Source organism: Mytilus galloprovincialis, chromosome 4 (genome assembly GCF_965363235.1).
Source record: "Mytilus galloprovincialis chromosome 4, xbMytGall1.hap1.1, whole genome shotgun sequence".
Taxonomy (NCBI): Eukaryota; Metazoa; Mollusca; class Bivalvia; order Mytilida; family Mytilidae; genus Mytilus; species Mytilus galloprovincialis.
This window is the reverse complement of record NC_134841.1, coordinates 84,406,191-84,432,069: the sequence shown is the minus strand read 5'-3', so window position 1 is coordinate 84,432,069 and position 25,879 is coordinate 84,406,191. Positions and strand designations below refer to the sequence as shown.

General features: G+C 30.6%; 1 protein-coding gene and 1 long non-coding RNA gene across 3 annotated transcripts in view; both read right to left on the bottom strand.

The window, feature by feature from the left end:
- Positions 1–4,394: 4,394 nt before the first annotated feature.
- LOC143073198 (zwei Ig domain protein zig-8-like) overlaps positions 4,395–25,879 on the bottom strand; it is an 87,446-nt gene continuing 65,961 nt past the window's right edge. The window contains exons 5-10 of one of the 2 annotated variants that reach the window (XR_012977425.1): positions 16,523–16,546; positions 14,915–15,217; positions 14,545–14,568; positions 11,828–11,984; positions 6,376–6,441; positions 4,395–5,804 (exon numbers count right to left, since the gene is read on the bottom strand). Coding sequence is in view for 1 of the 2 variants with exons in the window: in XM_076248552.1 (XP_076104667.1) it covers positions 11,839–11,984; positions 14,545–14,568; positions 14,915–15,217; positions 16,523–16,546 (497 nt within the window). In the remaining variant the exon portion in view is untranslated. The other variant, XM_076248552.1, reaches the window with a different exon arrangement.
- On the bottom strand, positions 18,938–21,065 carry LOC143070800 (uncharacterized). The gene is made up of 2 exons (XR_012976710.1): positions 20,935–21,065; positions 18,938–19,543 (listed from the first exon to the last, which is right to left on the bottom strand). It is a non-coding gene; the product is annotated as an uncharacterized LOC143070800 (long non-coding RNA).

Here is a 25,879-nt window from a genome sequence, read left to right as displayed (position 1 = left end):
GTTTTTTTATTTTTATTTATTTTCAATATGCTGTAAATTATTGGAATTTTTTTTATTGTAAAGTACAGTCATATATTTCCGTTTGAACTAGATGTTTAATTGTGCCAATTTTTAATTTTTATATACACGTATCGCCAAATTTTCGGGACAGTGGTTGGTTACAACATTGCTTCAATGGTAAGGTTCCGATTATATTTCCATAAAGCGTCTTGAGCGCTATTTTCAACTAATTTTATATGGGTTTTTAAAATTTGTTATATATTCTTATATTTAGTAGCAAGCCGTGTGAACATATCAGGGTTTTGAATGTAGAAATATGTCGCCACAGATGATGTAATGTTAATTTAAAACAATGTTTAAAATACCAAAAGTAATTGACTGTTATTGTATGGTAAAAGTACAGACTTAAGTCTGCTTCATGCACTCTTTTCAATGTACTGTAATTCATAGAATTCCATTCCAGTAGCTAAACTGATAATATATAACCTGTAATTGCTTATGTAACTATAATTAAACGAACACAACTGAAATGTACTTTGTCTTTTAAACTTTCAACATCTTTCAGAAAGATCAAATAGACCATATTCCAACGTCTTCAATAGAACTTCCTTTAAAAAGACAAAAGGGTCAGATAATATAAGTTATATGGTTCGCTACTGACCCCATACGGATCCATAGAGGGTTAGTAAAATCCATAGGGGGTGAGGCCGTAGGCCGAGTCCCCTATGAATTTTATTCACCCTCTATGGATCCGTAGGGGGTCAGTAGTTAACCGTACAACGAATTTATCGGACGCTGGACTTTTTCTGCGGCGTTTTGTCGAAAAATAAACAATGAAACACAACAACATTAATAGATGACGTCGCCATTAACGCGTCATGAACCCCATATGAAACTTACTAACCCCATACGGTCTCATAGGGGGTCACCACGTGACGGCATTTAACCAATCACAACGTGATAATTCATCTGTGGTCCGATAAAGTGGCTGGTATGGTACTTGGAACAATAGTTATACGTCTGGCACCCATTATTAATGCACTGAAGCATTACATTGTAAAGATACAAGTAATAACATGATTAATACATATGGAACACATATATGATGCTTTGCCGATACCGAATACTAATAAATTGAAGGGTACCGAAAGACCTTAAACAATGAGAAAAAAACATAACTATTTTACTGTCAGCTATAAAAGGCCCATATATGTAAAATGCAAAAGAATTTAAACTGAAAAACTAGAGGCCTAATTTGTAATTAGTATATGATTGGTTTACAACAAGTTTACAAAGTCAAATGTATTTGAAGGTTTGATAATCTAATCAAGAATTGAATTGTTGACTGTTCTAAATAGTTGGTTTTATAATAAAAAAAAAAGTAATATCACAAAAATACTGAGGAAAATCAATTTGGAAAGAAATTATCTCTGATCGATGGACTACCTTGTGTCATATTTTAAAACATAAACTTTTCGTCAAAAGTACAGCTTACCATCTGTGCAGTTTTATCGCATGCACAAATAGAAGCCTGTCAAATGTACAGTAAACTACTTCCACGTCGGTTCATCAGAGTTATCTTTTACATAATTTTATCTTAACTGAAGGTGATATTTCCAATCATTGATGTGAGACTCTATTGAAAACTTAATTTTAGTTGCTGAAAAGTGCTGTTACATAAGTGTATGTATTCACTTATATAGGATAATAAATGCATGAATCAATTTTGCATTTGCCTTCAAATAGCAAAACATATCCTCTTGTTATATAATACATTTAATAAAATCGATGGAAACTAGAAAGATCATAATGAACATAATGCATGTTCTTGCGTGATTTATTTCTGCCAAATATGTTGATTTAAGAAGCATGTTTAATTTAAAATTATCTTTAATAGAAATGATAGTTTTTGGAAATGTATGACCACAGATAATGCTTTCCCAAGGTATCTGTTTTTCAATTATTTGTCTGAATGAGTTTGCTTTAAACGCGGTACACGTTATGTCATAGATGTTTGGTTTGTCCTGTAATGAAACAGAGATAGTTTGGAATGAAATAAGTCGAATTACTGAAGCGAAATTACTATCCTGGGGAAAAATAAATGTTTCCATTCAAAATGGAGCATCATTAACCGCAAATGTCACGCCCATTATACATGCAAATTCATATCAAGTTTGTTACTACTACATTTGCATCACAATATTGATTTTAAAGACAAAATATAAGTTTTGGCCAAAACATCAGTGAAGAGACTATAATTGTCACATATAAGCATCTGGTACTTAAATAAGTCCAGTTAATGTTATAACTGTATGTCAAGAGTTTTGCGACTGACCATTGATATGTATATGATCGAAACTCAAGTTTTGAAAATAACCGTATGTTATTGATTTCAGTTCAAAGGAAGTCTTTGTGTAATGCCTTTTCCCGGTTCACTGTAAACCAAGCTTTTAGTATTGGAACTTTAAACATCCATGCAATACCGAAGCACCTGAGGTAGCTCCCGGTACCGAAGAACCTGAGGTAACTTCCGGTACCGAAGAACGTGAGGTAACTTCCGGTTTTTGATGTGGTTGGTGTTGCCCAACATTTAGTTTTGTAAACTGTTTTTTTGTGTTTTTTTCGTTTTTCTATTTTCGTAATTACATTGCTAGTTCGAGTTCGGCTTTAGAGTTTTACTTATCCAAATGTATAGTTAAATTCTGAAGCAATAGCTACTTTGCTGATGAATCAAAATTGAAAAAGAAATTAAATTGATTCAAATGTTCTTAATTGGATTTAACTAAACAAATAGCACGTAAACATATATCAGCGTATTCGTTATTGTTAATCATGGCATATTTGAAAGGTAGAAAACTCGATATATGTATTACAAAAAATCAGATTCACATAAAGATACACATATAAAATAGTATGAAATTCAAAACAGTGTAGCTGTGGCCATTGATTGACCCATCAAAATCATCCATTGACTGGGACAATTTACGTGAACGTTTGTCTGTAACAACCACTGTTCATGACGTACCTACGATAGACATTTAAACTGTGGGGTCACCAAAGGTTTCTTAACGTGTTTAATTATAAAATAATTCGAAAAATTAATCAGGAATAACCTTTGTGTTTTGATTTATATAATTGATATAAATCAAAATATCGTGTTATTTCTGATTAATTTTTCGAATTACTTAATTAGGTGTTGAGAACCTTTGGTGACCCCATAGTTTAAGTGTCTTTAAAAGTACATAGTGAGCATTGGTCGTTACATACAAACGTTCACCTAAATTGTCCCAGTCAATGAATGATTTTAATCTGTCAATCAATGGCCACAGCTACACTGTTTTGAATTTCATACTATGATATTTCTGAAGTTTGCCAAAAACAAAAAACTGCCTTATGAAGTCAATGTATTATTTATATCAACTAATATTGCTCAATCTTTAATTTCAAGTAATATATAATACATGTGGATAAATGCTGTTCTTATCGGAAATGTCCATCGTTTTCAGATAGAAAACAAACAAGTGACAGAAAACATAAACACTTACATAAGTAATGGTTGACCAGATTAATCTACTACTAAGACCTAATAATGGTATAGGATACCGGAACAACTATGAAAAGTACATATTATGAGATAAGTTAGCAATATCCTTTTTGACAAAGTAGCCGTAATACAAAACTGTATCCTGAGCTACAATAGTATATCTTACTTTCCACAAATAAAAAATGGCAGTTATGGTTATCAACTCATTATATTTCTTTTATAGATGACAAATACTTCAAGTTAATTCCAGCACGAAATTAAAAAGCCCCATCAAATAGCCATGAAAAGGTTAACAGACAAAACAAATGAGCACAAATTCTTCTTCCAACAGACCAGAGAAACAGTAAAGGACGTTAGAAGAACAGATTATTCCTCCCGCCATAACCACATTATGATGTTGTCTTTATATTGCTCCTCTTATTTCACCATTGTATGTTAACCTCTACCATATAGTTCCTATGTATAAATTGTTTATCTTGTTTTGCATGACAAGCAATGTTTCATGCTTTTCTTTTTAGAATAAAGATTATGTATTATCATTGTAGTATACCTTGTGTACAGAGACAGTTTATACTTAAATGAAGTCAAGAGACATAATATTTTGAATTTAACGCCAATGTATAATCAATGAACATGATGAATGAGTAGACATAATTGCCTTGTTGTACCCTAATTTGCAGACAGCTTTTTTGTAAACTTTAACATACCATATTTTGACAATATAATGACATAAATTATATATGAAATCATTTCATTGTCATTTTAGTGAACACATTTTTCAAAGTCAATCACAATTGTGGGTCACTGTGAGATTTTAAAACAAGTTTCAAACTATGCTAATGTACATATCAAAAATCAGAATAGTCTATTATAAGTTATCAAGTATGTTTTACCAACTTTTATTTCAAAAATAATCATAGAAAAATATAACATAATAATTTTAATTCGTTTGACAATATGCATAGACAATTACGGTAATTATGACATCAGTTTATATGCAAAGCACCTATACAAGGGACACATTTGGTTAAATGTAAGCAAGTGTAATAACGTATGCCATTGGATACATCTATAAAAATTCCTGTTTCAACAATTTGTATAACCTTAGTTATAAACATTTAAAAATTGAAGGTTTATTACAAAATGTAGTCAGGCTATTTATATTGTAATATAAAAATTTATAAAAGGTACCCTAATGTAAAGTTGAGTTTAGGAATGAGGAGATGTGAAGTGATTTCAGTTGAATTTGTGACCCTTGTGAACTTTTTCAACGATTTAAAAGGTATGAACTGTACACGTATTATCTTCGTGATATGTTTGAAATGGACTTGTTATGATCTACAAAAAATTATATTGTTTTGTGTAGGACGAGGTCTCCTCAAAATAAATTTATTACAAAACGGTCTGGAAGGAATTTTATTTGAAGTTTAGAACTTATCGCTTTGATATTACATGAAGCAAGATAAAATATATCAGAATATCTTGTGAATTTTAGCCTAGACGCAATGTAGTTTACCATTGAGATGACCTCCGGAGACTGGCGACTGTCGTATAATTCGATAGAAACATTTATATCTATACCAATATATATATCGAACACGTACAATACAATTGTATAGGTCTGTTTGCTTGCATGTCATATGATAAAAAATCTTTAACAGATATCACTTTAGCTGTATAAGAATGAGTTTTTAATGATCGCATTAGTTAACCATATGGTTTATCGTTTTAACTTTCAGTGCTGACATTGGGTTCCTTTAATATTTTATGCGTAACCAATCTTTAGGTGAACGTTTAAATTAAAGTCACATGAATATTGGTGTCAATTAGGCCAAATTATGCACTTGCAAGTGAATATTCCATAAGCGATGTTTCTTAGCTTATTTCGAGGTGATTGAACCAGACTAGCTTTCAAGGGAACGAGTATTTTACTATTTAACTTTCATTAATATTCAAAAAGAAAAACAATCATGATTCAACATTTGTATAACTCGTGGCGGATGCCCCTTTAATTCAAATCAATTGCAATTTATGTTTCATGTTTCCTTTTTATAAGACATTTTTACAGATACTGTGATACATGTTTATACACAATACATTATAATGTAATACATGGTACATGTTAATGATAAATATATACATGTGTTTGTTATTCAACCGTTTGCCAGCTATTCTGTAATATAATTTATATATACATGTATATATATATACTGATTCAACTGTCAAAGGCAATGTAATGCTTTCATGGAACTAAATGTTTCTGCAATAAATGGAAAAATAATAAGCAAATTGCAATTAGTGAGCAAACTGAGAAACTTGATTTTCTATATAAGAAAGTGACTTCCAAGTCAGGAATGTGACATCTCTTTTTCGTTTGTTTGATGTGTTTGGTATGTTTAAGATTTGGATGTTGCCATTTTATAAACGACTCTCCGTTTTGAATTTTCCTTAAAGTTAGATAATTTTGCTATTTTAAATTTTAATGCTTGGCCATAACTGTAATACTAATTACACTATTACTTCTCTCAAAATACGTGTTTTCATATATATGTTACAATTGGGTTAATTGCTTTGAGAATTGTTTGATAGTTTAACATTTACGTTTATTACTTCATAAAATACTAAATGCTTAGTTCGATATCTATATGCACATCGTAGAATATATCAACTTTCAAATTTGAAAACAGACTAATGACACGAACAATTTTTTGACATTAATGTCTATTGCATAAGTTCTGTAATTTGCCTGCCTTAAAGGGATTGCGAAAACAGATTCTTTAATTATAACATACCATTGTCTGGTATATATTTGTCATATTTATCATACTTACCAATTTAAATGTATACTGTATTTAGTCAAACACTGATGTAATTTAATGTTCCAGTAAACAACGAATCTGCAAAAGTGAACAAAATTTATGTAATTAAGACAATGCACTGAAGGAATTGGACTCTTGATAGAACTTCAACACTTCAGAAAGTACATTCCGATAGTGATGTCTCGTTTCAATATGTAAAAGGTGACATTTGAGTTAATGAACCAATAACTTAGTTTTTTTACGTCTGCAGTTAGTACTTCGGTATTAAAATGATTTATTACAAACCCGTCTTAATGATATTTGAATTTTATATAAAGGAACTACGGTTTAAATTTCATCAAGCAAAGTTTATCTTATATCAATTTGGCTATGATTTTTTGTTTTATTTTGGTCTGATAGCTTTTCAACTGGTTTGATTTTTGTACATCCTTGGGTTTAATATATATTCGGCTTTGAGAGTCCCTAAATTTCAAAAAATGGCATCTGACGAATGAAATTAAAACAAAATCATTCTAATTGTTTTATAGCTATATAGATAAGGGCCTTTTCTACAACGTTTGTGTTGTATGTAATAATGAAATTCCACCGATGAATACAAAAAAAATATAAGAGGACTGAATACATAAATCTAAAAACAAAAATCAAACACAAACACAAATACCAAAACACCAGTATCAAGCGACCAAACGTGAACGCTCAGACCTGAAATCAAAAATCTTGTAATATTTTATAATATATAAACTTTACAATATCTTCAATAACTAGTTTGGATGTTGGGAAAGTTATATTTTAATATGCTGACGTTTTTGTTGAACCAACGAAAAATTAGGAAGGGCAATTTGGTGGAACATTCTATTATTACAGAAACTGATATACCTGTGAAAGTAATACATCGCCGACTACCAATATGCTAACGTACGGAAACAGCGGCCGAGATAGACTAAATGTTGAAAAATTACATAATCGATACCAGTCATTCACTATCTTCAGAACCGAAAGTTTTAGTAGAAAAGTCGGATTCGACGATGCAATACGGTGACGACTATTGTCGCCTAAAGTCAAAACAATTTTCGATAATTTACTGATGACTACTTTACACTTCTCACAAGGAGGATATCTGTTATGAGATGGTTGCAATTACAATGACATGTTACCTAAATATATTTACTTATAATGGTGACCTAGAATGGTTTCTTTTTTAAAATTGTTATTTGGATGGAGAGTTGTCTCAATGGCACTCACACCACATCTTCCCATATCTATTATTTGTATAACGAACGATCATTTTAGAGAACACATATATTTGGAAAAAAAAGAGCCAGGATCGAACCTTTACCACAGTCTTCAGCTATACAGATTTTTTTTCTGGAGAAATGAATTAACAAAAAGGAAAAGAATCAGAAGATACGAAATTGACAATCTTAAATCATGAATTGAAAAAGGCGACCATATTGTAACAAAAGAAAAGAACGATTAAAATACAAATTTAACATTAGTCTAGTTAGAATAGTAAAACACGTCTATTAGCTCACACAGTGTTGAATATGACAAGTACAAAAGAGGGGATATGTCTCATTCGGTGATTGTGTAATAGAGGAAAATATGACATGATTCCGGATACGAAATAAATCCTAAACCTAAATCATAATTGCGGTACGAAAAAAAAATCAAAAGGGGACTTCATTTGTACAACAAGAAACCCCTGATTCAATAGCTTCCTTATGAGCAGCAACCCTTGTAGACCATATATATCTAACTTGATGAGCTGCATGAAAATAGAGTAAATAGATATATATATATATAAAGTATAATTGGCGTAGGTTATTATAAGTACTTTCATTGATTTCGACCTTTCAGAGAACAATACAAACCATCATTTGGTCACTGGTAGGTAATTGTCTCATTGACAATCATAACACTACTTTTTTTCTGTAAGCATGCTGTTCAAATCAACACATTTCATCTCTGATAATTTTTTGGTAAAGTGCCCCACATTCTTGAACGGTGATGACTAAAGTAGCTATAAAAGCTTTTGCACCTGCGTTGACTGTTGTGTCATACACTCATATGCTTCATATTAATGTAAAGTAGCAACATCTCAAATTGTCCTTTAGATTGATGCCTATGACATTTCGAATCAACACAAACTCAAAAAACATTTTATGTTGAAGTGCACAATAATATCGCAATGTAACGTCGAGTTATAATATGAGAACATATTTCATCACCGACGAATAATACTGAACAATGGACTATTTTGTTGAAAAGTCTTTTTATATATCTTGTTTTTCGGACGCATTAAATTAATGAAGTTTGATTTTTAAAGTGTTCAGTAAATACTAGTATCGTATTTCAAGAAAATTTACACTCAAGAGACTGTTATCCAACGATTTATGTTTTCAGTTTTTTACAAGTTATATTAAAGTCAATAATGGATAGTTTTAGACAAAGTTGTACAATGGAAAATCCATTGGTATTTGTACTTGACTCAACATTTTAGAAATTATGTTTTATCCAGTTAACAAGATCAAAGGACATGAATTTTATTAATAAACATATAAATGGTCCAGTAACAGTAACAATCGGTATATCTCCAACAAATAAATTTTTATATCATCTAAAGCCTTTAAACAGGAATTCTACATGATTGTGGAATCAACAAAGTTTCTTAGAGATTGATTAATGATCTGTTAAGGTATCTGACGTAATAGATGCTGTGCCTTGTAATCAAGACAAATATAATGAGACTTTTCCTTTACAGATATAGGTTCGAACTACATACACTAGTGATATATGTACATGTTAGCGTCTATCTTATTAAGGCTAAATTAAAGCTCACACTGTTAATGAATTTTATCTATTTGACCGACTAATTAGCGCGTTCTTACGGAAATGTATTATTAAGCTCCATGAAAAACTTTTATGTCAGCCTCTTCCAACATTTTCCTGAAGAAGAAATAAAAGATAGTTGTTGGGAATATTTCAATAAGACAGCAACTGAAAAACAAAACTGAAGACATGAAAAGGGCAACATATAGTCCACATCAAGAGAACGAGGTAAAAAATAAAACATCACGATTTTGTATCTTAAGTTTATACACAAATTGCACATCAAATCTCTCTCCACTTTAAAGACTTTTATTCAAGGATTTATTTTTCAGTTATAAATGGATAGTTTTTAGACAAAGTTTTACAATGTGAATTTAAGTCTGTTGTAAGTCACACTTGGTCCATAATATCGAATATAATGGGTATCCGGTTATCAAGATCAAAGAAAATTAAGGTTATTAATAAAAACATGAATGGTTCTGTAACATTAACCATCAATAAATGAAGAAACAATAATTTTCAAAAAAAAGTAATGCCTTTTGAGAAAAAATGATATTTCATAGTCGAATCAATATCGTTTCTTAGAAATTGATTAATGAGGTGTAAATGTATCTGACGTAATAAATGTGAAATGTAATCAAGACAATTATAATGAACCTACAGATACAGAGAAAAAAAATATCCTAAGAAGTAATATAAAGGCGCCTTTCATGTTAAAACTCTATAAGTGGTCACAATCTCAATGCGTTTTATTAACCTGGCTGATTAATCTGTGCATTCATCAGTAATGTTATTATAAAACGCGATGACAAACTCTGTTTTACTGTTTTATTTCTTCCAGATAAATTAATACATATGTTTAGGGTAATGTGTCAATTAGACAACAACCCAACAGTAGAAAAAAGACACATATAGGGCAACATACCTTGTTCTGTCAAAATAAACCAGACCGACAATTATCAAGGAAATACTCTTTTCAAGACAATCATCACTTTAAAGAAGGTTGGCTGAAGTTATTTTTATTAGTTTTATAATGAATGATTCTGGACAAAGATTTGGAAGCTTTACCATGAAAAGTATATCGTCAATCATATTTGGCTCATAATATCGGATATTATGGTTAACCCAGTGAACACGATCAAACGAAAATACGGTAATTAATACATACATAAATGGTTCACTTGCATTAACCATCGGTAAATTCTAAACAAAGTATTTTTTAAAGGTTTTAATGCCGTTCAAAAGAGAATTTTGCTTTACTGGGTAATCAATAACGTTTCTTTGAGATTGAACAATGATGTGTAAAGGTATCTGACGTAATAGATGCTGTTTAAAGTAATCAAGACAAATAGTACAGGAAGAACACTACCTAGAATATAAGTCATATATTTATGCGTCTTGTTAAAGCTCTATTACGGTCCAACATGTCAATGTATTTTAATTTTTTGGCTTCGGGTCAACTGGGAATGTTATTATGAAAGATTTTCCTTTTGTGTGGTGTTTGTTTTTTGGTATGCTATTTATTTTATTTTTTTTAAATATTTTGACATTTGAACACAAGTTCAAAATGTATATTGGTTGTACGTCAATTAGACAGAAACCATCAAAAAGACATTACAAGATCAACATGTAGTCTCGAGTTTACAAAAGTAGTGATTCGATAAACAAACAAAAATTAAAAAAAATAATAACACCAAATTTTCAAAATGACAAAATACATGTACATATATGACCTGACTGCTTTCGTACAAAATAATAAACCTGGTGTCTTTGGTGATGCTTTTTCATACAGACCTATCATTCTACGAAGAATCCCACAAATATGTTTACAAAACGACATGACAGATATTTGCAAATTTTGAAAGTATTATGTTTTGTCTGAACGTTTGTTGTTTAAACACTGCAACCATGTATTAAAATGAACATAGCTCTGTCACGTGTCACGGTACTTATCTATCCCAAATTCATGTATTTGGTTTTGATGTTATATTTGTTATTCTCATCGGATTTTATCTAATGCTTAGTCCGTTTCAGTGTGTGTTACATTTTAATGTTGTGTCGTTGTTCTCCTCCTATATTTAATGCGTTTCCTTCAGTTTTTATTTTTTGTCCATCGATTTACGAGTTTTGAACAGTGGTATACTACTGCTGCCTTTATTTATACAACTGATTACAAGGGAAAAGATGATTTTTCCATTAATTCATTAGTACATACCGTCTACGTGGTAAAATGTTGTGCATAATACCATCTCCACCATAACTGGGAACGTTAAAAAAAATAACTGTATTTTTCTTTTAATTAATTAACTACAACGAACCTTAACCGTAATACCAATGAATAACACTGAATAAAAACGGCTATTGCAAAACTTAATTTATTCATGATATTCAATTAAAAAAGAAGTATAACCACAATGTGAGTGTTGTTATCTAACAACTGCCCTAGCGAATATTTTCTTCAAGATTGTCTTCGTCTTATTTTCAAAATGATAACTTTTTGTATAAATTGTTGACCTAGTGCAGAAATCAATGGACACATATTTTAAAAAGTAGGAACTGAAATTCTTATATTAGAATAAAAATTAGTCTTTTTTTATTTTCTGAGAATCTCGATTACTCAAATATAATGTGTTACCTTCTACAAAATTATTGTGCAAAGCACCATGCCACCAAAAACGTGAAAAGATAAGGCATAAAAGCTATTTCTAATCTCCTAGAGGTATTTTCTGTATTCCGAGATGAAGGTCGTCTATTGTCTTTGACTGAATTAACAGAACCATCTGCCATTGTTCCTGAAATAGAAAAAAAAATACAATAATTTAAGATGGGAGAAAAAACTAGTTCTTGCATTGCAAACAAAGTAGACTTAAATAATATCTATAAACTATTGAGTACATTCAGACTTAAAATTGTCACCAGCGAATATTATGTATTTAGACATTGAGATTTTAGAGCACACACATTTGATGTCTTGTCTTGCGATAGTATTTAGTCTGTCAATGCATCGATTTAAACATTTAGTCTTTCTGGGCAATAAACTGAAATTAAATTTAGATAATTCAAGAACTTCTGTCACCCCATTGTCATCAGAACTGAAATAAGGATAAAGGTTCTCTTTCAGATAAAAGTTCATTTCTAGTTCATGCGTACTTTGTATTAATAAATGTTTCGTGTGATGTTTATATTTTGCATTTGTATATATATATATATGAATGCATATGTCATTGCTTTAAATTTGTCATGATAGTGTACTGTCCCTTCTACACTTTACTTTCTTTCCTTTAAAAAAATCAATTAAGGAGTCTCGAGGGTACAAAAATGTCAGCAAAATTTTTAAACATTTTTTTTTTCATCATAGATTTTATTATAACACTTTTAGTTGTTATTTAATGATATGGTACAAAAATCAACCAAACAAATTTATTTGTTTTGGCTCCAAATGACTTTTAAATGTTTATATCATTGAAAAAGCTCGAAGTGATCTCCCTTACATACAGGTGGAAAAATGACAGTTAAGACAATAAGACTGAAATATCTTTTTAAATTCAACGGTGACCTTTATTTTTGATTATCGTTTTAAAATAAGCTTTACTTAAACTAAACAATTGTAAAAATTTAAGTGATTTCTGTAATTCAGTTCTTTTTCTTTTAATTTCAATATTACCTCTATTTCTCCTATTAGTTCAACAGAAAACAAGCACCTTAACAAAAATACATGCTTCTTTCAGACTCAGATTGCGAGCTTGAATGAACGGTGACCCCATTGTTGTATTTTATTTTTCTATTAAGTATATGATAAAGTTCATTTATATTAAAAACAAATAGCGAAATCACGTATGTAAAACAATTTGAGCAAACTATATCGTTTTTAAAAAAAATAACATGAGGTTTGCAAACATTCCGCGGCGTCAGAATAAGTTCTCATATTTGATATCAATGTCCTAATCGGACATTCTTTTTTTACATGTCTGTCAATACGAACGGAAGTAAGTCTTTATCTTAATTATTATGTTATATTTACAATGAGCAAAATAGAAGATTAGAAGTATTCTTTCCCCACTTAGTTTTACCAACAGAAATGTGAAACACGATTGATATGCATTAGTCAAAAGGGACTGATAAGAAATTCAATGAAATAAAATCCTTGATGAAATAACATTTTGATAAAAAAAAATAGTAGATAACATTTTGAAAATAGGAAATCAGTTTGTGCAATTTATTTCTTTTGTGAAATCCATTACACAAATCACAGTAAATATCCGATAGTCATTAGTTATTCTTACTGGTATCGACTTTTACCAAAACGATACGATATATAACACAGTCGTTCTATACATTATTCCTCTTGGTGATTCCTAAACAATACTTTGACACGGAAAAGAACCATTGGTGTACCTGGTTAAAGCGGCAAAACACTACAACTTAAGTGCTATACAGAGGACGAACTATTCAGATTAAGGATAGAAAACAAGAGGAGAAAGATACAAAAGTGATATTCATTTAAAAAAAAAAAAAAAAAAAAAAAAAAAAAAAAACTTACAAAGACATGTGAATGGTTAATTCCTAGTTTGAAATAGGACTATTGTATTTCTATATACATCTATATTACTTTTTTTAACTTATTAAGAGTTGAAGGCAAGTTCTGTGTTGCCGTTAATTGTTGTCTGTCATTATTGGTTACGTTTAATTTTATTAGCATGAATAAAAAGCAAAGTCATTCAAAACGGAAAGTGCCAAATTAAATGGTAAAACCCATCAAACGAATGGATAACAACTGTCATATTCCTGACTTGGTACAGACATTTTCTCGAGAAAATGTAGGATTTAAACCTGGTTAAAAAGCTAGCTAAATCTCTCACTTTTATGACAGCCGCATCAAATTTCATTATATTGACAACGATGAGTGAACAAAACAAACAGGTACAATAGGTGAAAATGTCACAAATAGGTGTACAACAGCAACACGAACTCTACCAAAAATGGGGGTGAACATTGTTTTAATTCTCTCTGTTACTATTTTCGTATTTTGTTATCCAGGATCTCTAGCCAGTTCGATCTTTTTTGTAGGCCGTACAGTTGCCTAAGTTGTTTGGCTTTCTGTTTTATACCTTTTTGTGGATAGTTGTCTCAGTAGCAATAATACCTCAACTTACATTTTTTCAACTCATGACTACTTTTGCATCTAAAACACCTGGATACGTTGTCGGAATTAAAATAACTAATGAAACTCGTCACAGTTTTGTTATTCTGTTAAACTTCCCTGTGGTTTTTGTTATTGCAAATAACGTTGATTTTTTTTAGTTGTCATGCATGTACTTAAATAAAATAAAAACAGATTCTAAAGATACCTACCTCGTTTCGTTTGATTAGAATCGGCTGAAAAAGAAACCAGAATATTAAATCATCATTCTTGTCGGTTACGCAATTAAATGAAATAAATTTATAATGCGTTTCTGTCATTCGTCCACACATGTTGTAAAGATCTTTGTATATATTGTAGATGTTTAATAATTAGTAATGAAGAATATTGCCTGAAATTGTATTTTTATAAACAAATAAGCTTTTTTCTACAAAAAGACTGCCGCGAATCAAATAAGTAGCAGGCCAATTCAAACAATGAAGTTCGATCGTTTCTGTTCAAGGTAAATTCAGGAATATCCTTCCAATGCACGAAGTTAATAAAGTGTGATTTTCTTTTTTTATATTACTATTATTAACTTACCAATTATTACAGATAAGTTATGCTTTGCCACCTTAAGAATGTCATTATAAAATGTTGTTTGGCAAACGTATGTTCCACTATCCTCAGTGTCACTTTTTGTTATACGTAGTTCGCTATATAAAGTATTGACGTCAGATCTAGGATATGTTATTATCCTCACATTATGGTTCAAACCATCATATAAACGCTTGCCACCAATATACCAGTTTATAGCTGTCGGTGACCTGGAATTTCCTGAGGCATTACAAGTTAGTCTTATAGGGTGTCCTTTCTCCACTAAGTGTGGACCATCAATATTTACGTCTGAAACATCAAAAGAAAAATTATTTCTGCAAATGTCAAATTCCTTTGCCTCAATCTCGAATTAGCTGTTTCATAACGGATCAGACCAGGTTTAAGATACTGTGATGAGAACTGCATGAATGGCAACTTACATGTAGATGTACATATATATATTCATGTTTCAACAACAAAACAAGAAAGGCTACATACATATAACATTTCTTATCACAAAAACAATTGTAAATTAGTCAATTCACCACTGTTGTCATAACTGAGATTATGATAGCTGATACTTAGATTAAAGGAACTGAGATTATTATGACTGGTGCTAAGATTTAAAGAAAGTAAAATTAGTACAACTGATTCTGAGATATAAAGAAACAGAGACTACATCGACTGATGCTAATGTTTTAAGAATCTTTGAAAATCTGCTTTAAAATCAAGAACAGTAAGAAGAAATGTCAACGTTAACAACTCTCAAACAATTATACAGTTAATGGCTTAAAGTGAAATGACAATTAAAAAAAACGTTAGCATATTATATTTTGTCAGTGAGTTTCGTATCCTTTGGTGTATGTTCACTCATATACACCTCTTTAAATTATCAGTTATAAAATGTGAACATTTTTTTTTGCGTGAATCTTTGAACTATTATCGGTTGATGCATATATGTAGTTTGTTCTTAATGTCAATGCGCTGTACAATTAAACAGTGTTGTTTTCCTATCTATATGTCATATGCATTCTTAATGTAATCGTTATAGACGGTATGTCACAAAAATTGTTTAAGTAAAATGAGAATTTCCTGTCACATACACAAATTGCCTTGTGAGACAACCTGAACTTTTAAACATAAAGTTTTTGTGCTCTTAAATTTTATAATTAAATTATTTATTCATACGTTTTGTATTAATGAAAATTATTCTCATATTGGTCAAGGAAAACTACAAATGCGCATACATTTACATAAATCTAAATAAAAAATTTGCTCAAATATCAACTGAAACATCGCATGAAGTACATACCAGGAAAATTAATTTGACCGATGTAGACCATTATTCTTCACACACGGTTTTATCAAGTTGGAGTCGAAAATTTACGTCATGAATTTAAACACCATATACCTTCTTTTCCCTTATTTGTACTCGATGATAAATGTATAATGAAAATTGGACCGTGTTTTAATGTTGAGAAAATAAATGCTCTTATAATCTATAACAACTTTTCAGTTTTTATATTTTAGTTTTGTGCTGTCATTTTATATTTGAATTTAATGAATGTAAGGTATAATTATATCATAATTTCATCACTTAATAAATTGACTTACGTTTGCTGTCATGGCCAGGTTCATCTGTAAAAAGAACAATTAACACTGTGCGGGACAAATTTGCCATTCCGGTATCGGCAAATCTGACTTTGTCGGTTTACAAGATATCAAAAAAAAAATTTGCCCAGTGATAGATTATTGAAAAATTAAAAAAATGCCATATGTCCCAACTTGTCACTGTTGTCACTCTTGTCACTGCAGCTGATTAAAAGTACATTTCCCATGGGAAATTTGATAATTCCCATGGGAATATTAGAATTTCCCATGGGAACATTGGAAGTTCCCATGGGAAAAATTACTTTTCCCATGGGAAGTTTAGAGTTCCCATAGGAACTTTAAAGTTCCCATGGGAACATAAGTAAATTGTTTGTTCCCATGGGAAGTTCTAAATTTCCCAAGGGAAACTTTAAATTTCCCAAGGGAACTTTTCTTCCCAAGGGAACTCCTTTTCTTCCCATGGGAAAATACTTTTCCCATGGGAACAATATTTTTTCCCATGGGAACAATATTTTTTCCCATGGGAACAATAATTTTTCCCATGGGAACAATAATTTTTCCCTTGGGAACAATAATTTTTCCCTTGGGAACAATATGTTTTCCCATGGGAACAATAATTGTTCACATGGGAAGTGATATAACTAAAAAGAAAACATAAAAAAATCCTCTAATTGCATGAGTGAAGCAATTTCACAAAACGGACTAAGTTATTATGGGTACAAGTATTTCTTTGAATCTTAATTGTAGAAATATATAATTGTGTGTTCTACGATTTTTGTCTTGGCATGCTTAATTGAAAGTAAATCACTATGTGTCAAAAATTTAACTACTATAAATTCAGAAATTATTGCTGTTTTTATTATTGTGAAAATAGTGACAGGGTTATAATCACAATCATATACACTTGCATATTGAAATTTTTTATGAACTAAACAGGATTATTCTAAATTTTGCACACAAAAAAATGATGAAATTGAGAAAAATCGCACTTACAATTGCTAGCAATAATTTTTGAATTTTCAGTATATAGTTTTGCATATATAGCTTTCACACCATTGTACACAGTGTCTTATGTTTATCCATTTGAATGTTTTTGTGTTTTTTTCATGTAGACATTTAAATGTTGATAGGTCTTGCTCATTGTTGACGGCTGTTCAGTCACTGGCTGAAAATACCTTTATCTCTGGTTTTTAGTTGTCTCATTGGCAATCACATACCATATCCTTACTTAATTTTAACACTTCTTAATTTAATTTATGTACATTTGAGAATATCATTTTCAAAAAGACAAAACATTACAATTGGTATAACAAATAAGGCACTTGTGTTTTAATATTTCATCTTTCACTGAGATAACACCATCAAGTAAAATGTGTGAAACAAAAACAGAAAATTAAACAAACAGCAATAAAATAACTTAAGCAAGTGTCAATAAACCTGCACAAATAACATGAATAATATATCTAAGGTCATAAGCAAGTGACAATAAACATACAGCAATAAAATATCTAAGGTCATAAGCATAAACATGCAGCAATATTATACATTGTATATCTAAGGTCATAAGCAAAAGACAATCAACATACAGCAATAGTATATCTAACATGTCTAAGGTCATAAGCAAAAGACAATCAACATACAGCAATAGTATATCTAAGGTCATAAGCATAAACATGCAGCAATAATATATCTAAGGTCATAAGCAAGTGACAATCAACATACAGCAATAATGTATCTAAGGTCATAAGCATTTTAAAAAAAACATGCAGCAATAATATATTTAAGGTCATAAGCAAGTGACAATCAACATACAGCAATAATGTATCTATGGTCAAAAGTATAAACATGCAGCAATAATATATCTAATTTCATAAGCATAAACATACAGCAATAATATATCTAAGGTCATAAGCATAAACATACAGCATTAATAATATATCTAAGGTCATAAGCAAGAGAAAATAAGCAGGTCTTGTATAAGAATATTAACAGTATCCGGGACAAGTTTGCAATTCCGCTGAGTGCAAAAGTTGTCACCTTAATTTTTGGAGTTAAGTCAAAATGAAGTTGATAACTTGATTGGTATTGGTTCTCTGATATTTGTCCTAAAAATGTTTGACTCTAGCACCACTGTTGAAAAAGTAATGCCCCTTTTTTCAACAATTTCCTCAGAGGAAAAAGAGTTTTCCTCATTTCCTCAAGGGAAAAAGATTTCCCTTAGGGAATTTGCTGCATAATTATTTCCTTTGAGGAAATTCTTTTTCTTTTGAGGAAATTTGCCGCTTCAAATTTTCCTTTGAGGAAATTTCCTCTAAGGAAATCATTGTTCTTCAAATTTCCTCTAAGGAAATTTCTGAACATCAAATTTCCCTTAAGGAAATGTTTTTCCTCTATAAAAATTTCATAACAGTACAAACATTGACAAACAGTATAAATATATTTTCTCCTAGACTGAATTATTGATCATGTTGATACAAAAGATTATATAAAATAAACACTTTTCATGTCAAATTAACTTGTCTTCTGTTTCAGCTGCTGTGTATAATTATTCTACCCCCTACATAACAGTTCAGTGCATAAATAATTCCATTCACAAGACATCTTCCTTCAATTGGTTGAATAAATTTTGGCAACTTGTTCTTCAAACATCTTCTCTGTATATGATGGAGAGCCATGTACATAATATTATGTACATGAATGGATAACGCATGTGTTTATTTCGACAACAAACATGACAAAGATACTATTTTTTTTCTTAATTTCTCCATAATCCATCAGTGAATATGTAGGTTGTTACATTTTACACCATTGTGTCCTTGTGCATCTTTGATAGTACTCCATTTTGTTTATAGCAATTTTGTAGAATTTTTTCTATTTCTTTTTCCAGAAAAACACACAATTGAGTTCATTTCACATTAATTAATCCAATTAGCACATTATGTAGAAAAGTATTAACAAATAAGTTTCCTCTTCAGTATAGACTTGCAGGACCTGACGATGATCATAAAAACCAAGATATCTGACCTATAAATACACAAAATAAAAATAAAAAGTTATAAACATGATAAATGGAGAAAAAAACAGCAATATAAATAGGCTTATTTTATCATGTTTTAATTAAAGTCATAAGAAACCTCAAATTAAAAAAAAATATGTATAATAATTATGTTTTTTATAACTAAATGGATAGTTTTCATTATGCAACTTAAGTACATATACTTTTTTCTGATGAAAATTCTTTAATTTGTCCACATTTAGAAGAAGTTTACTTATTTTTAATTGCTTGCTTCCAGGAAGCAATTCGCCGATACATATTTTCCATATACATAGTGACCCGAGCGTAACCCTCCTCGTAAAAATCTGGTGACCACAATATGCAAGGATCTGTCATTGAAATAAACAAATAGCTGATTATACATGTTAAACACGTGCTCAATACCCATGCTTTTTGTGATTTGTTTACTATAAGGTGGCAATCGGTAAAACTCAGCTTCAAAACACGGCATTTAATGAGCAGCATTATTTGTTAAATCATAACAAATAGAGAGAAAAAAAAATTGACGATTTATATGATATACTTGTGAAAATAATGATAAAATCGTGCACAGAGGACTAAGTTTATGATGTATACATGCATTGGTTCAAAAGTTGGACAAACTTTATTTTTCATCATTACTCGTTTCATATGACTTTAACATTTGAGAAACTTTCATTTGATATTCTTACTTGTCATGCTTTATATGAGTTCTCTTATTTCAGTGCTTTGTGTCCAACATTTAATATTCGTTGTTTAGTGCCTTGCAGTGATATTTAAAGTTTAGCCACTTGCAAAAGTTGTTATAGAATGTTCATATACTGTGTTATTTGAACCACTGTCCTATAGTATGGTCAGGTAAGAGGTTGAGTGCTCACAGACATGATATTTTTTTATTAATTGTTATTGTTTTTGAACATGTTGAACTAAATTGGATTGTTTAAATCTTTTCATGTTGGGATCTTTATTGGCCGACCTATAAAGGAAGTGTTGTCTCATTATTGAAGGCCAGCCCATCATTGGCCTTTAATTTCTTGCATCCACTTCTTTGAACTCTGGTGGATAAGTCACTCATTTACCATACCACATCTTCTTATTTTTATAAGAGTCATCATTCAAAGGCAATTACTTTTATCATGTTTATTACTGTAATTCAGAAATTATCCAGAGGTTTTTAGTAATGCAATTAATGTGACTGGGTGAGCATCACAAAAATAAGAAATCATATTTTGATAACAGAAACATATATATATCATGTATATATAATTGATGCAGATTTTTTTTGTAATCACAATAAGTTGTCCATTCCCTGAAAAATCACAATAATAAATGCAAGCAATAATTTCTGAATTTACAGTATATTATATAGAAGTGGTCTTACCATTTAGGCCTTGTTGTATTCTGTTTATCTTGTTTAGTCGCTCATTTCTATTGAAACTGTTTATATTTTTCATTATTTTTCTATATTTCTTGTCCTATAAAACATAAAAAGGGTAAAAACTATTATTAAACATCAGTATTTTCTTTATATACAATAATATTTAATAAAATTGGATATATTTGTGCTATTTCATTTCACAAACTTTTTGTCAGTCATGACTTTCAAAGACTTTCACCCTGGTCAATAGTTTAAAAAACAAACATTCCCATACTTTTTCTTGGTGTTCGTACTAATTTTTCATTGGACAACAAAAACATGATTCAACTATTCTTCTATGATTTGTTTTGCTTGACTACGTTAAACTCTGAAATATTGTTAACAGTATAATCTGTATGTGTCTCACTCGTCAAAATTTCAAATTAATATATAAATAACCAATAAGAAAGCTATGCATGGCTCAGCTTGATACAAACGTATACTTTAAACCCTTTAAACTACATTGAAGACCTGTTGGTGACCTTCTGCTGTTGTTTTTTTATTTGGTCGGGTTGTTGTCTCTTTGACAAATTCCCCATTTCCATTCTCAATTTTATGGATACAACTCTGAATTGTAAATTTGGATTGTGATTCAATAGTTGATGCAGCATAGGTTTCTGACATTGAATGAATGTGGTCCAAGTACTTAAAAATTTTAAATTGACAATTAACATGATTAACCTCTAAAATGGTCCAATATTCAAAATCTTAATACATGGTTAGATGCAGCATATCAACATGATCAAAGAACCCAAATAATTCATTATTTGATGAAATCAAATAAAGTTCAATTTTGGACCCTTTAGATCTCAATGTGGACCAATTTGTTAACGGGCCAAAATATCAAAAATCTAAATGAATGGTTAGATTCGGCATATCAAAGAACCCCATATATTCAATTTTTTTTAAATCAAACAAAGTAAAATATTAGACCCCAATTTGGACCAACTTGAAATTTGGGCCCATACTAAAAATCTAAGTAAATATTCAGATTCAGCATATTAACATGATTAAAGAACACCAAGAATTTAAATATTATTAAAATCAAAATAAGTTTAATTTTGGACCCTTTGAACCTTAAGATAGACCAATTTAAACAAGACCAAAAAACTAGGAATCTAAATACACAGTTAGATTTGGAATATATATATATCAAAGAACCCCAATAATTCAATTTTCTATAAAATCAAACAAAGTTTTATATTGGCCCCTTTTGGCCCCTAATTCGTGTAATTTCTAAACTCTGGACAAAAACTCTGGTCACAAACCCTGTGTTTGAGTTTCATAGATTTCTGTTAACTTATGCTAAAAGTAATTATGCGAAAACCAAGTGTCTTCGGACTACGACGACTACATGATAAAATTGAGAATGGGAATGGGGAATGTGTCAAAGATCCCCCTTTTTTGGACTATCAATGCATTTGAATGGGGACATGTAATTACCCCCCCCCCCCTTTTTTTGTCCTGGGTTAGGAAACCCCTTTTTAAAATGACTGGATCCGCCCCTGAAGGGTCTATCATTAAGTTTGACAACTTCAGACATACTACTTTACCAAAAAAATTGACACATTTCATCCAATTTAATTTCATTCTTTACTTGCTATTTCATCCATAATATTTTAAAGAAAGAAATTTGGAAGGAGTATGATTTTAATTTGCAAGTTATACACTATCCAAACTAGAGACCTAATAGAGTAGATATATACTTGACTAAGGGAGCTACCATTTGATTTTTAGGGGGGGGGGGGGGGGCTAGGATGAAAAATTTTATCCTGCATAATCTCTGTCCTGCCTTTTTATTTTATTCACTCTGTTCGTTCCTGTCTTTCTTTTTTTAGTTTATCCTGACTTTTTTTACCTAAATTGTCGTCCTGACTTTTTTTTTTGCTAGTGTCTCATCCTGCCTTTTTTTTCTCTCAAAACTCCTGTTCTGCCTATTTTTTTCAAATTTCATAATAGCCCCCCATAAAAATCAAATGGTAGCTCCCTAATTTAAATCAAACTTGGGGTGACTGGGGACAAAGATTTAAGGGAATAGATGATAGTCTACCTACAATGATCTAGCTTCATGGCAATGGCATACATTACAGACTACATCATGTACATGGTCATTCTTAATTGTGTTTAAACTTTGGGAGTTCATTTTTTTAATGTTTAAAGCTAACAATTTCAACTACATACATTTATCAAGATTTGATTCTACATTTATATATAATTGTGTATGTCACATGTATGTACATGATGTATTTTAATGTAAAGCATCTGAAAACTCATTAGCCGTTTCATATTTATTTCAGTTCTTCAAAAGGCAAATTTATATGAGCCTATGCCTGAAAACAGAGATTTCTTATTAAGGAGAAAGCCCCGCCCCCCCCCTTTTTGGTGTGAAATATTTTGTTGATTATATAGGGAATCACTGAAGCATGACTGGAGCAAGCATCCCCCTCTGCCCCCCCCCCCCCCCCAAAAAAAAAACAAACAACAAAAAATTAAAAAAATGGAAATTTCTGGATCTGCCCATGTCAACCTTTCACTCAGGTCATTGGTGAAGAGTTGTCACACAAAATAAATGATATCAAATGTTCATATGTATATGTTTTAGCTCGTGTAGGTGTAAGGAGGCAACCATTTGATTTGTAGGGCGAAAAGGGTGAATAATCTTGCCTTGTAAAACTTGTGCTATAAATAAAAATTAATACATTTCCATTTAAAAATCCGTCAGCTCAATCTCATCCAGTGAAATAGATTATTATCTGTTTTCGAAATTATATGGAAGTACTTAGTAGTTCAGACGCATTGCAAGGCATTTTTTCTAAGGAGACGTTTAGACTCATTTAATTGGGGGAATGGAACCAATAAATTGATAGGATCCGATATGATCTTCCCAGTACGGAGCACCTATTTTTTTTAGGTAATTATTATTAGTGTCGGTGATCTCACAAGTAAATCAGAGAAAATATTGCATGCAAATTAATAAGCAGAGAAGAGACAATAATCAACTTGTGTATTATTCATTTTCTCGCAGTTATTTACGGTAAATTAACTATATGTATATATATCCCAAAACAGGTGTTCGGTTCTAGTACTATACAATTTAGTAAAACTGCTATATTTTGGGGCCGAAAAGGGGTCTTACTGAACCTACTCCTTTATAAATCTTAAGTAGGAATGCGTGGGTTCCATTTCATGAGACCTACACGGATTTTTTTATAAAATAAATTTAAAAATTATAAATACAGTTTTCAATTCTTTCCCGGCATAGATAAAAAAAAATATGAAAATAAATAATCTTTTGAAAATAATACGATATGGTTTAATTATTTCACTTCATTATAATGATAAATCCTTTAGATCTGAAATGTTTAATTAAAACGAATTTATCATTTTGATCTACCGATAAACTTTAAATTGAAGTGACATGGTCAGTTAAGTAACCTGATTAGTTGCATGGCTGAATACCATCTTACAGGTGACCCAGTAATTTTCCATATGACACGTCTAGCGTGTACCCTCGGGGTGTGTATAACTTATTTTTTGGGGAACATCCTGTCCACGTGTAATACTTAGCATATATTGCAACATTTGACATTAAACAAATTTTCTTTGTAGCATCGGAGGCAATTTCATGTTCAACCACACAGAGAATTTCACAAAAAAAATATGATAAAATCATAAGAAAAAGAATAAGAAATACCTGAGACTTCTATAAAATAGTAGTCTCAGGAAATACTAACAAATAAATTTGGCATTAATAAAACGGGGATTCGTGTATTCAAGAGCTTATTTTCAGTGGACAACAACAAATGGAAGTTTTTAACGACCTTGACTGGCTATAATATATATATTATCGTTCCAGTGCAGACATATTTCATACCAGATAACTTATTCTTTTTATATATATGACAATTATTGTTCAATCTGATACACGTACCTATAATGTACAGTATTTTGAACAGCTTCAAATATATGGGGTCCGTAGTAATACCGCAAAGGACCCCCTTAGTGCACTAAGAACAAAAATGTGCACTAAGGACCTGATGGAATGATACAACTGTTACAAAGGACATGGAATATAAAAATAGACTTTGTAAAAATTCATAATTTTAAATTTTACAATTATACCTTTTTTAATTAGAAAGTTATCTAATGTGTATTCGACACGTGCCTCAAAAAATTGATTGTCACCTTTTTAGTGTAATAGGTAGAAATTCACGTTCGCTCAACCTTGACCCGTTCATAATCTGCTAGTATACTGTTTAAACATGTATATATGGTATTTCAAATTGTTCTCTATTTTTTTCCCATTTGTTTGTTTCTGCCGTATTTATTCTGTCTGTTATAATTTTTACTTCTAAAGTAATAAAGTATTTTCAACTCTTTTCAGTTTGGTAATTTTTAATCCTTTTAATTTTAAAAAGACAAATAATTGTGAACACTTCACGGAAAAGTGAGGATTTATATTTGGTTGCTTAACGTCCAGTTGCCAATACTTCATTCATTTTTCTGATGTCAGGGACCATGCCTCACAGCAAGGTTTTATAAGGATAGAACATAGGCAAATGCAAATAGATTCTATTGACTATATCTTTGCTGCTTTGGTCTCTGCATGTATAATGATTCATTATGTTTTATGGGATACTTAACTTCTGTTCTACAAATTTTATATTAAAATATATTCTGATTTTTCATTTTTAATCTTTACTATATATTGAATAGGGTGACACGTTGTCGCTACATAATAACTAGATAAAATGGATCTTGTTTATACAAAAAATATTTCAAGATTGTGGTTTCTAAAACATATGGGAGTCACACAATTTTCTTAATAAAGAATGGTTAAAAACTGTCATAAAGCAGAGATTGCTACTAGATCAATATATTCAGAACTGGAATTCCCTCATTCAAAATT